This window comes from Cervus canadensis, chromosome 27, assembly GCF_019320065.1.
Source record: "Cervus canadensis isolate Bull #8, Minnesota chromosome 27, ASM1932006v1, whole genome shotgun sequence".
Taxonomy (NCBI): domain Eukaryota; kingdom Metazoa; phylum Chordata; class Mammalia; order Artiodactyla; family Cervidae; genus Cervus; species Cervus canadensis.
In genome coordinates this window covers 19262937-19276583 of record NC_057412.1, presented here as the reverse complement: position 1 = coordinate 19276583, position 13647 = coordinate 19262937, and the positions used below count along the sequence as shown (strand labels likewise).

The 13647-nt window shown below is 36.5% G+C and overlaps 1 protein-coding gene across 5 annotated transcripts in view; it reads left to right on the top strand.

The window, feature by feature from the left end:
- The window catches only part of USP25 (ubiquitin specific peptidase 25), a 164772-nt gene that overhangs the window by 84087 nt on the left and 67038 nt on the right, over positions 1–13647 (top strand). For all 5 annotated transcript variants that reach the window (XM_043449177.1, XM_043449175.1, XM_043449174.1 and 2 more), the window contains 3 exons: positions 2289–2426; positions 4954–5030; positions 10681–10754. In XM_043449177.1, the coding sequence (XP_043305112.1) occupies positions 2289–2426; positions 4954–5030; positions 10681–10754 (289 nt within the window). The remainder of the gene's footprint in view (positions 1–2288; positions 2427–4953; positions 5031–10680; positions 10755–13647) is intronic.

Below are 13647 nucleotides of genomic sequence, written 5' to 3'. Positions count from 1 at the left end.
TTAATACATAAATAAGTTGTGTCCTGCCCACACAATGGGAGCCCACTCAGCAATAAAATGGAATGGATTGTACATACGAGTGAAGGTCAAAATAATTATGCCTATTGCAGGAAAGCAGACTAAAATGAGTACATGGAGTGTAATTTTGATGTATATAAATCTCTGGAAAATACAGGAGTAACCATGGTTGCTTGGGAATGATTAGGGAGGGGAGTGAGGGATGAAGAAGGTTTTGGGGGTGATGTGCAAGTACTGATTGTGGTGATACAGTCATGGATGTATATACATATGTGAAGCTTGTAAAATTGTACACTAATATACAGTATATTGTACGTCAGTTATATCTTGGTAAATCTGTTAAAAAAAAAATCAGGTTTGAATAGTTTCTATATGTAGTGGTATTTTCATAATTTAGGGGCATGTAGTGGCTAGTCTTAACAGCATTCACTAATTTTGTCTTTTGAAATTTCAAGATTTTTCTAGCCACAGGAATTGGCCAAGAGAATGTTTTGAATTGGCCAAGAATGTTTTATTAATGTATTTAACTTTCAACATTTTCTTCTTAGCAGAATTTCACTTAATTTTCAAAAGTCATTTTTTTTTCATCCTTGTTACTTGGCAAGGAATGTCTCAAGCTTTTTTGCCATAGGTGTAGTGATAAATGAAGAGATTGAGCACAAGAAATTAAGGGTATTTCTGAAAATTACTTTGTGGATTAAAATCGTTAGTATTAACAGTCTTGAAACCCTTGTTGTGAAATAGTAAGTACCACAGAAAAATCATGAATCAGTTTTTTATCTTGTTTAAAACTTTTGCATTTATTCTTTATCATAGATGATAGAATTTATTATGCTAAATAAAATCCATGTTTTTAAAAATGTTTTCTACAACTTAGCATTTTTATGTTAGGCTTTATGTACTTTCTGATTGCTGTAGTGGATTCGTAGTTTTTAAATCAGATAAATATTTGGAATCAGTTTTGTTTCCTTACATCTATTTCTTAAGACTCCTTTTTTGATGCATTTTGAGAGCAGCTGTTTCTATATTAATTGATTATACTGGGCATCAACTGTACACACATACACATGCCTACAAAACTGCAAACTTGAAACTTTTTTCTAATATTTAAATGGTATATATAAGCTTTATTAAAATTTTTATTTCAAGAGCTAGCCATAGTAACAACTAGTTGTCTGATTTGTTATCAAGTTTCACTAAGATAGGTGAATTACAATCTTATAAAACATTTTCTTCTTATTTTAAAATGAATTATTTATATTTGATTGTTTTTGTTCCATCTGGAGTATTTGGTTTAATCAACCAGAAAGAATTGAATGCATGTTTTGCTTAGCAAAAAGTTGTGAAAGACATACAGATGTTCTTGTCTTTGAGAAACTTAGCAGTTTATCAAAAAATAAAAGCGAACTTGCAAAAGGAACCCTGGAAGGATGATACATTCTTATTTGAAACGGCACCCCACTCCAGTACTCTTGCCTGGAAAATCCCATGGACGGAGGAGCCTGGTAGGCTGCGGTCCATGGGGTTGCTAAGAGTCGGACACGACTGAGCGACTTCACTTTTCACTTTCATGCCTTGGAGAAGGAAATGGCAACCCACTCCAGTGTTCTTGCCAGGAGAATCCCAGGGACGGGGGAGCCTGGTGGGCTGCCGTCTATGGGGTCGCACCGAGTCGGACAGGACTGAAGCGACTTAGCAGCAGCAGTCTGATAATTAAGATTATCACATAACACTTTCAGTTAGTGATTCATTCCTAAGTGAAAAACATTAATTTCAGTTGATGTGGAGTTTGACGAGATTATTGACTTGGAGGGGCCTGGGAAGACTTCATGGTGGAGGAGGGATTTTTTGCTTAAATGGGTTTATTGAGGGTCAAGTACTTAAATAGTGCCTGGTACGTGATTAAACACTCATTGAATGTTGGCTCTTGTTACTGCTGTTCTCAGCAGCAGCTGGGCTTTGCTGAATGGGAAGGATTATAATAAACAGACATAAATGAGGATATTCTTGGCTGGGTAATGACATGATTTGCTGTGAATATATGGCATTTATGCTGAAATTGTGAGCTTAAGCTGGATGCTCTGCTGTTTGTATGCTTGACTCCTTTCTGTCTCCTCGCTGAAACCAACGCTCTTCTTTTTTTATAATAGGATGCCGGACTCATTCTTAAGCTATATTAGTTAAATTTCTGGTTAATTTTTAAATGAGTATCCCTTTACCAGTAAAAAATTTAATTTCATTTAAGAATTTTTCTTTCTTTTTTTCAATAGGAGCATCGGAATTTGCCTTTTATGCGTGAGCTTCGATATCTTTTTGCACTTCTTGTTGGTACTAAAAGGAAATATGTTGATCCATCAAGAGCAGTTGAGATTCTTAAAGATGCTTTCAAATCAAATGACTCCCAGCAGGTAGCTTTTGTGCTTACTTGTTTATTAACTATTTTTATTTTATTTTATTTTTTCTTCCTAAGCAGTGTTTTTAAAAGATAAATGAGAATAACATTTCTATTATCAAAACAATTCTTATTTTTATAAGAATAAGCTGGAGCCATTTAAAATATGATTATTTGGAAGATTTACTTTTAAATTAAAAAACAGTAATCTTGATAGTATATGATAAATCAAGCTGTAATTTTAATTAAAATTACTAAATGAAAGTAACAGGTAAAATGAAAAATGTTCACAGGTGTGTAATTAAAAATCTTCACCAAGGTGTGATAACCCAATGTCAGTATAGTATACATGCTTTTGATATGCCTGTTTTTGCTGGCAGAAATTCCTCACTCAGAAACCTTTTGTTTCTGAGTGATATTAACTTTGTCACTGTTTCTTTTATTTCCCAATCTTTATGTAGTGCTGTTTGGTTACTTTTTATCAATTTCTTAGAAAGAATATTGGAAATTTTCCTGTAAAAGTAGAAAATGTCTGCAAACATACCAACATTTTCACATATAATTTGAGAAGTTAGAGAAATTAAAGAACGAAAGCAGAAGAGAAGCAAAGAAAGTAGCAGAGGATAAAGCAGCAATGTTGAATAAGATGACAGCGATGTAATGGGCAGAAAATAAAGAGGATACTTGAAATTTTAAAAATTCTGCTACATTTGCAGTGTAGTTGTTGTAGTACTTGCATATATATCTGTTATCTGGGTGTGTGGAGAGGGTCTTTGGCAGAGAGTTCTGAAGGATGTCTGATTTTTGCCACTGCCTTCCCTGTGTTATTTAAAAAATGTTTTAAATGGCAAAGATAAGTGAACAAAAAAGGTGGTCATATCAGAATTTGCTTACGTTTGTTGTTGTTTTCAATTTTTACCCCCTACCCCCCTGCCGACATTTTCTTCTGAAGAGCATTGGATAACTATGAAACCTTTTTCTTTCTTGTCAGATATAGCCTTGTAGGGTAAGTAACATTATAGAAAAATATGGCAAGTCGTTTTAAGGCATTATATTAGTTAGGACAGCCGTAACAAATGAACACAAACCAAGTGATTTCAAAGCAACAGAGGATGATTCTCCCATAGTTCTAGAAGCCACAAGTTCAAAATAAAGGTGTTGGCCATGTGAGCTGTACTCTCTCCAGTGGCCCTCAAAAACAGGCCTTCCTTGCCTCCACCATCTGGTGATTCCTGGTGTTCCTTGGCTTATGGTTCCAATCTCTTTGTGTTGATATGACCTTGCCCCCTGTATGTCTGTGTGCCTGCTCCTTCCCTCTATCCCCCACCTCTTATAAGAGTGCCCATCACTGGAGTCAGGGCCTGTCTTAATCCAGAATGGTCTCCTCTTAAGATCCATACTTTCTTTACATCTGTAAAGACTCTTATTCCAAATACAGTCACATTCGGAGGTTCCAAGTGGACATATATTTTGACAGGCCTCAATTTAACCCACTACAGGTGGTATGGATGTTTATAACTAGCTTTTTGTGTTAAGTTTCATTGTCTTCATATGGCTTTGGAGCAATTTATTTATGCTTCCTAGACCTTAGTTTCAACATTTTAAAAGGTAAATATCTTGTCCTAGATGCTCTTCAAAAAAACTTCTAGCTGTGGAAATGTGTAACAGTAAGTTTGTTCTATACTTAGGGCTATTTGATGAAAGCAAGTTGCTTACACTTACTTATCTGTCTTTGGTCAGTCACAGTAAGAATTGCTTTATCCTCCCACCCAACCCTGCTCTTCATGCAGGTTCTATACAAACCTGTTTGCTGTACTCCAGGTCAGATTGTTGAAAGAAGTGTATGGTAGTTGATGAGTACAACTGCCACTGCTTTATTCCTGTTCATCTTTGTCAGGGGAGCTAGAACTGAAGAAAGGGATTGTGGAAGGTGAAGATTATGCTGGTTCTGATTGGAGACTCAGTTTGAACTTCAGAGGTGGTAGACCTTGATAATCAGGGAGTCAGTGATTGATTGGACTCAACCTATCCAAGTTAACAGATATCTTAGTAAAATTAGATATGGCTTAAAAAGTGGTGCGTAACAGTTGAATTGAGAAAATGAATTGTTTAAAAGCTCATATTCCTTCTAAGAGAGAAGCCAGTAATAAGTCTTTGTATAAGGAAGAACTCTGGTAATGTGGGTCCTTTGTTTTATAAAGATTCATTAGAGAACTCTGGGGGGAGATGATAACTCTTTTAAAAAATCTCATTCATGGGTTTGAGTTTATATATATATCAATTTTTATACATATATATTTTTCCCTCCTAAAGTGAAACTCAGTCACATAATTATGAATATGATGCTTGTTTTTCTCAAATACTGATTTTATGCTCTGGTTAAGTTATAAATATTTCTTGCATTTGATGTGAAACATTTCATATGATACCTTTGTGAGGAGTCAGTTAATTATACATTTGAAAAGACTAGCTGTAAGTTTTATGTTGCAGTGTTTTCATTAGTAGGCTCAAGTATCAATAAGACCTTTTTTTTTTCCCCACAGCAAGATGTGAGTGAGTTTACACACAAGTTATTAGATTGGTTAGAAGATGCCTTCCAAATGAAAGCTGAAGAAGAGACGTAAGTTACTGTGAAGTTTAGTTTATGGGGTTTAGGAGATTGATAAATAACACTTTTTTTTTTTTCCTTCTCTTATGTATTCAGTGTCAACAGAGAGATAGGAATCTAAGATAAGTGTATGGCAACCCAAATGTTATCTGTATTCTTTATAAGCTTTTTGGAATTTGTGGCCACAAATGCTGAGGTTTAAAACAAAAGTGAAGCTTCAACCCTTTAGCTTTCAGTCCAGCTCTAGTGTTCCTGGCTCTTAGTTCAATCCAGACTCAAGTTACTGTTGCTAAAGACTGTGGCAGAAACTTTGGATGACGTCATAAATGGAGAAAATCATGGTTTTAATTCTGCCACGATGCCTATCATTAAGGGCCAGTTGGTTTTTTATTAGACAACTACTTATAAACTTAATGTTGGAAGAAATCTCTCTAGATTATGACACTAAATCTACAATATCTGAGGGAAAAGTTCTGTTGTGGGAAACTTAGAATGTATCATTGGAAGCTGCTTCCTTTTTGGAGTGTTTAGAAGTTTATGATGCTAACAGCTGTGGTCTGGTGCTCTTCTTTTCTGTTCATCAGAATTCTTAAGTTGCAGTTTTCTTATAAACTGTCACTTTGCTGGCCCTCAGTGCTGCGTTGAATATAAGCTATCTTTCTAATAACATATTTTCACGCCACAACGGTTGCTACCATAGCATTTTGGTATGAAATTGGTTAGATTTGTGAAACCTGCCTTCTAGGTAGTTTCTTTGTTTATGTTAGTTTCATTTGGTAAATCTCCCCATCCCGATGCTGAACTGAATCTGCCGCTGATGCTTTCTGAAACCTGAGTTCCAGCTCCAGTAAAGATCATCATCTCTATGATAAGCTGTTTTCTCAACTTTTGAATGTTCTAGGCCTTTAGTATATATTTCTTTCTGCTCCTTCCCCCCTCCCCCCACCCCGGGTGGGATAGTTCTTTAAGGTGCAGTTACGTTTTTCCCCCCATTCTTTTTAAGGAGGTCTTGGCTGAATTCTTAATAGTTTAACCTGCCTCTTAACCCCCTACCTTGTACAGGACCAGTTCTGTTTGATGGCCAAATGTCTTCTTTTTCTTGTTGCTTGACTTTGTTTTCAGCCCTATCCCTCTATGCTGTCTTAATGGGTCTGTCATAGTGAGAGTTAGTGAAATATGAGTTAGAAGTATGCCCAAGTAGTTTATTATTCACACAGGCATTGCCCACCTTCACCTCTTTTGTGTTGCAGAATTCCACCAGGATTCTGCCCTGTCTGACCAACAAACAGCCTGTGTGTGAACTTGATCTACAGTTGTCCACGCTGGCTCCTCTTTAGTAAAATTCATGTTCCTTGTACTTTTCCTTAGAGTTCCAACCCCCAAAATTTATTGAGCATGTTTCCCCAGAGTGTGAATGCTATCTGTATCCCCGTCTATGGAAGCTGAATCTCTTTGGAGTTCTCTCAGTAATTCTTTGACTACTTTCCCTGAAGTCCCTAGTTCCTCCTCTGAAATCTGTCTAGACTTTCTGTAATCACCTCATGTAGTAGCCTCTGTTCAAGATAGCTCCCTGATTGCTGTCTCTCTCTAGATTGCCACTTGGCTGTTTCCTGAATCCTGGTTATTTCTGAAAGGATGATTCTTTTCTGGTTTTGGAGATCTTTCCTTATTTTACTAATGTTACTTCTAAACAATTCTTTTGGGTTCGAGTGTCAACTTTTCTGATCTAGTAACTAATGAGTTACCAGAGATCAAATTACCGACATCTGCTGGATCATTGAAAAAGCAAGAGAGTTCCAGAAAAACATCTATTTCTGCTTTATTGTCTATGCCAAAGTCTCTGACTGTGTGGATCACAATAAATTGTGGAAAATTCTTCAAGAGATGGGAATACCAGACCTCCTGACCTGCCTCCTCAGAAATCTGTATGCAGGTTAGGAAGTAACAGTTAAAACTGGACATGGAATAACAGACTGGTTCCAAATCGGGAAAGGAGTACGTCAAGGCTGTATGTTGTGTCAGCGTGCTTATTTAACTTATATGCAGAGTACATCATGAGAAATGCTGGGCTGGATGAAGCGCAAGCTGGAATCAAGATTGCCAGGAGAAATGTTAATAACCTCAGATATGCAGATGACACCACCCTTATGGCAGAAAGTGAAGAAGAACTAGAGAGCCTCTTGATGAAAGTGAAAGAGGAAAGTGAAAAAGTTGGCTTAAAGCTCAACATTCAGAAAACTAAGATCATGGCATCTGGTCCCATCACTTCATGGCAAACAGATGGAGAAACAGTGGCAGACTTTATTTTTTGGGGCTCCAAAATCACTGCAGGTGGTGACTGCAGCCATGAAATAAAAAGACACTTACTCCTTGGAAGGAAAGTTAGGGCCAACCTAGACAGCATATTAAAAAGCAGAGACATTACTTTGCCAACAAAGGTCCATCTAGTCAAGGTTGTGGTTTTTCCAGTAGTCATGTATGGATATGAGAGTTGGACTCTATAAGAAAGCTGAACACCAAAGAATTGATGCTTTTGAACTGTGGTGTTGGAGAAGACTCTTGAGAGTCCCTTGGACTGCAAGGAGATCCAACCAGTCCATCCTGAAGGAGATCAGTCCTGGGTGTTCATTGGAAGGACTGATGCTGAAGCGGAAACTCCAATACTTTGGCCACCTGATGTGAAGAGCTGACTCATTTGAAAAGACCCTGATGCTGGGAAAGATTGAAGGCAGGAGGAGAAAGGGAGGACAGAGGATGAGATGGTTGGATGACATTACTGACTCAGTGAACATGAGTTTGAGTAACTGGGAGTTGGTGATGGTCAGGGAGGCCTGGCGTGCTGCAGTCCCTGGGGTTGCAAAGAGTCGGACACGACTGAGCGACTGAACTGAACAAACAAGTTTTCTCTCTCCTTTTTCTAAAACTGTTTTAAACAAATCTAGAACTTTCCTGTTTGATCTGAAATCACAAGCTTTACTTGAAGTATTTACTTCTCATTTATTTCTCAGTAGTTTTGGTTTTTCTTTACTGTTTATGGAAATAAAACTTTTTAAAGTTAAAAAGATTGGGAAGCACTGAGTACTGTATCAGTTGCTCTAAATCTTTGAACTCTTTGTGTACCAGCCTGATTCCTGAGGCTGAGGTGTCCCTGATACAAGTTGTCTTTGATGATTTCTTTTGGCCTTTGATATTTGTGTCAGTCTAGCTTTTCTTCATGCAAGTGGTGGATATATCATTTCTATTACAGAAGTCTCAGGTGTTTTAAATTGTTCTTCACTTGTGTTCCTTGCACTTGTGTTGATGGCAACAGTCTGGGTCCCTGAGATTCAAAGCTTAAATGCACTGTAACGAGTAAGAGCTCTGAGAGGTTGCAAAGAAGGACAGGGTAAAGGATTTCTGGGTAATTTGTCAGCCTGACTCCTTAGGGAGGGTCAGTGCATACCACAGGTCAGTGGAGAGAAGACCAAAATTTAGATACAAAGAATTGAAAAGATCCTTGGAAAGAGAATTCAGAGTTAGTACAGCTCTCTTACAGTTTCTTCTGTCAAAGACATCAACCTGGTATTTCATTGCTCTTTCTGTGGAGTATGTGTGTGAAAATAAAGAGAGAAACCAGGAATGTTGTTTTTCTGTTGGGTTAGTGATAAAGTTCTGTAAGATGTCATGGAAAAACCCGAACGAACTTTTTGACCAACCCAGTACACGGCATGAAAATGGAGGTACTAATCTTCATGTCTAAAGATTCATGGACTTTTACATCAAGAGAGACAGCCTTTGTATTTTTCCTCTCCCCCATATCAGATGACAGAGGCTTCATCTCATCCCAGCCTTCTGGGATCACCACATCAGTGAAAAGTATATTGACTCGCAAAGTTACAGCCCAGAAATGACACACATTACCTCCACTCACATTCTGTTGTGCAAAGCAAAAAGAAAAAAAAACCCAGAAAATAAAAAGTATTGAAATGTGAAAAAAATTGAAACTTTCTTGCACTGTTGATGGAAATGTAAAATGGTGCAGCTGCTGTGGAAAACATTATGATGGTTCCTTAAAAAAATTAATAGTAGAATTATCATTTGATAGAGGGAATCCTTTCACAGTGTATACATACATCAAATCATTATGTTGTACACTTCAGATATCTTACAGTTGTTTGTCAATTGCATTTATAAAGACGGAACAGCAAAAATTAACCACATGATGATCCAGCAATTCCACTGCTGAATTTAAATCCAAAAGCATTTATGGCAGAGTCTCAAAGAGATGCTGCACACTCATGTTCATGGCAGCATTCTTCACAATAGACAAATGTTGGAAGTGACTGATTATGTCCATGGATGAATGGAAATACAGATGTGGTATGCATATACAATGGAATATCCTTACCAAATAAGGAAACTCTGATGCCTGCTACAACGTGGATGAACTTGAAAACATGATGCTGAGTGAAATACACCAGTCACAAAAAGACAATCACTGTATTTCACTTATACGATGTGTTTAGAGTTGTCACTTACAGAGAAATGGAAGGTTAGAATGGCGTTTACCAGGGCCTGATGGGAGGGAGGAACTTGGAGTTGTTCAGTGGGTTTCTCAAGCTGAAATTAGTTCTAGAGGTTGGTTCCACAACAGTTGGGAATGTACTTAACACTGCAGAACTGAACACTTAAAGATGGTTAAGATGGTAAACTTTATATTGTGTGTATTTTATCACAATTCAGATTTTTTTTTTCAAATTTAAATAGAAAGTAGATGGGAAAGTGCTTCTTACTATGTATCTGAAAGTAGAGGGCTGGAAATCTTTTTGTACAACACTAATGACCACCATACTACCTCAGAGTTGTTGCAAGGCTTAAGTGAAGTATTTCCCTCCACTTGTTCTGTGGTTTAAATGGGGGTGCATGTAACAGTTCAAGGGACAAATAGTATCTTTCTCTCATTTTAAAAAGTAAATCAGTTTTATTAATTTAAACACAAAATTTATGAAGAATAAGTCTGTACAGTTATGGATAAAACATACTTTTATATACCAAGGCCAAGATAAACTTTGTGTTTTTAGATCACAGGGTATAAAACACTAAAGAAAAAGTTAAAAATTGTCCATTTCTACTTGCTTCAAGCAAAAAAAAAAAACAAGAAAACAAATTTATCTGTTAAAGAATTTGGAAAATTCACAGATGACTAATTTTACCAGCAACATGAAACTTTACAAAAGATTGGTGTACCTCTTTAGCTACTTGGTTCAAAACTGGTATTTTGTTATTTTACTGGTAATGGCCAGTGTGCAAGAGTGGTTTTTCGTCTTTCCCATCAAGTCCAAATAAGCATGTATTATATGACTAAAAGTCCCTACTCTAAATGATAATGGAATGATCAGGCACTTTGTGAATAAAAACAGGGTTCATGTCTTCTTACAGTGAGGTCCCACACAGTTTTTAACCCTTACAACAGCTTTGTGGCTTTAATATTCTCAGTTGACACGTGAAGAAACAGAATAAATTTAAGTATCTTGGCTCAACACTGAGTAGCAGAGCCAAATACATAATAACTGCATAAACGTTACTGTCTTGGCATCTGTTATTGTTCTTTTAACCTTTTCTCTATTACAGTTTTAAAAATTAAAAATTGTAGTCACATTTATAATTTTAATGTGATTTTTAGGGATGAAGACAAGCCAAAGAACCCCATGGTAGAGTTGTTCTATGGACGATTCCTAGCTGTGGGAGTGCTTGAAGGTACAGTTGCATATTTACTTCTTTATTACAACTGACATATTATTAATTGTTAGGTCCTTTGTCACAATAGTGACTGTATTTGTGGAATGGTTTTTAATTTGACTTCCTCTGTCTAGTAGTTTCTGTTAACATTGCTAATGCTAATCATTTATATAGAAAGCAAAGAAAAAAAGAAAAATGAAAGCAAAGAATTGAGTGCACATAAAGGAAAGTACAGAGTATATTATCACATGCTAATTGATACTCAGCTAATGTTGATTTGATGTTCTTTCCTTGGAAAAGGTTCTGTGATACTGTGAATTGTTAAGGTGGCAGTTGGTGCCTCTTTAAAAAATAATATTAGAGTTTAATACTGGGGCTTGGTATGATGGTCACTGCTTTTGAGGGTTTCATGTCTATGCAGGTTAAAAGCTATACTTATCAATTTAGCATAGTCAGGGTTTTGCAGGGTTCCCATTTAGGGGGTGATTATAAAATTCTTTAGAATATAGTTTTCAAGGAAGAGTTGTACTCTTACCTTTAAAAAAATCAGTTAAAAGTGATAGTGTTCCTATTAGTCAAAATCCAGGCCTAAAGAGTTACTCTTTGGTTTTCTTAACAAGGGCAGGAAACTGATTCATAAAATATACGTCAAGTAATAAAATCACTTAAGTTTCAAAGCATACATTTTTGAAAAACTGTTTTTCCCAAATGGTCCTATGGGTCAACTTTTGAAAGTTCACCCAAATTACCCAAAGTATAAAATTTGGGGATTTGATTTTTCTTGAAGATCTTAAGTGATGGATTGCCATGAAGTTTTGTTTGAATATAGTTTTATAGTTTGAGATTTGGAAACAGGCAGAGACTAACTCGGGATTCAGATGTGCTACAGGCTGTACTGGGCTGTCAGTACATTTTGTTTGCCTCAAATGCTAAATATTCATTATATGAATAGTGCGATGTTTTACATAGTGAATTATATTCCTATTTAGGATGTCCATACTGTCATACTAGTTTTTATTTGAAGTAGAACACTATCTGTAGAAGTTGAGGAGCTCTAATCAGATTGTGACTGTGCACTGTTGATAATATTACACTCGTCATGAGCACTTCTACCTTAATTTCCTGGATTCTTAGAAAGGATGATTAAAATTTCTCCATCAGTGTTGAAGTCTTTGTACTTGGTTTTGGTATGTTGTTTCAATGTTGCTGTGCTATATAAATGTGATTTCAGTACATTTCCAGATGAACTATGTATTTGCTTTGTTAACAATATATTTTAGAGCACTTTCTTCTCATTTTTACGTATATCTTCCTAATGCATTTTTTTAGACTGGCGACTCTGAGGTAGGGTAGTTCTCAGTTTGTTTACTAAAGTCCTCTGTTGCATAAGTTCAGTCAGCTCTACCAGAACTCTTAGGCTGTTGATCCCTCCATTCTGTTCTCAGCCTTTTCCTTTCCTTCCTTGTCCGTTATGACCCTCCTTATACAGTGCTAAAGCTCCTTTCCCCCTTCCCCTTCTGGCACCCCCTCTCTGGCTAGTCTCTGGCCCTCATGGAATTATCCTCTTCTCTCTGCATGTACTGAGAACCTGACTGTTGTTAGGAGGAAATCACTCAAATGGGCTAATGATAGTGGGTCATGAAGCTGCAGTGACTCTAAGCTTCACTAGTCCCAGTCCGTTAACCCTCCCTGGCACTCATCTTTGTTTGTCTTCATCACTGTCTTCTTTCCCATTTTCTGCAATAGCAATTTCCAGTTTTTCTATGTTTAATATAATTTCTTTGTCTCTTCATTTTCTGAAAAAGTCCTTACCTAGGATTTCATAGATTGACATTGAAACTTATGAAACCTAACCATGGATCCTGGCTAAGGCCATGGATCTGATTTTGTGCTTATAATTTTTTTTTTGTCATAGTTCTGAAAAGTGACTTCCTCAGATTTATGACCTTTAAGCTTCCCAACCTGGATCCATTCCTACCTCCACCACATTCTTTTCTTTGTCACTCCAGGTACTAAAGGATTTATTTTGTCTAATATCAATGGCTATGTGTGCTAAGAATCTCATCTTTTCATGGTTTCTCTCAGGTCTTTTTCTGTCCTTTATCTTGCTTTTATTTCTATATCTTTAGCTTCTTCATTTCACTGTGTCGTTCTCATCAATGTTTAGACATGATCTGGTATTTCATATCTATAAAATTAAAAAAAATAAAATCCCTTCACGTTCTTTTTCAGTTAGTCTTATTCAGAAATAATCTCCTTTATTTAAAGATAGGATCTTGTTTTTCTCTGCTGTCTCTCCGTTTATTTGACCTATCTCATTTTTATTTCTGGCTCCAGACTTCTTCTCAAAGGGGGCTTTTGAGGGTTATTAATTTCCTAAATGTGTTAGTCCATTGGATAGTCCGTTGGATCCCTCTCAGTTCTCATTGAATTCTTATCAACTATTAATGCTGTTGACTCCAATCCTCCTCCTCCTCTTCCTTTTACCTGCCTTTTTGTTGAAAATACTTCTCTGACTTCTAGTGCACCATATTATCTTGGCTTTCTCATGCCTCTGTTGTTACTTTTTAGGAATTATGTTTGTAGTTTCTTTCTATATCTAAATGTAAGAGAGCCTTGGGACCCAGCTTTGATCCTCTTCCTCTTGTTTGCTAATTCCTTGGACAATCTAATTTACTCCCTTGATTTCCTGCTATGAATAAGCTACTACTTATTCAGTTTATAGCTTCACATCAGTCTTAGTTACTGACTTATTTATGTCTAGCTCTTCTCAACATAAAATATCATGGGCCGTTCTAAACCAGTGATTTTCCCTGCTACCTTAACACAAAAGTAAAGAAAAAAAAAATCCTCTACTCTTCCTTCACTGGTGCCCTTTTCATTACATAAAAATCAATTCAGTTGTTCATGC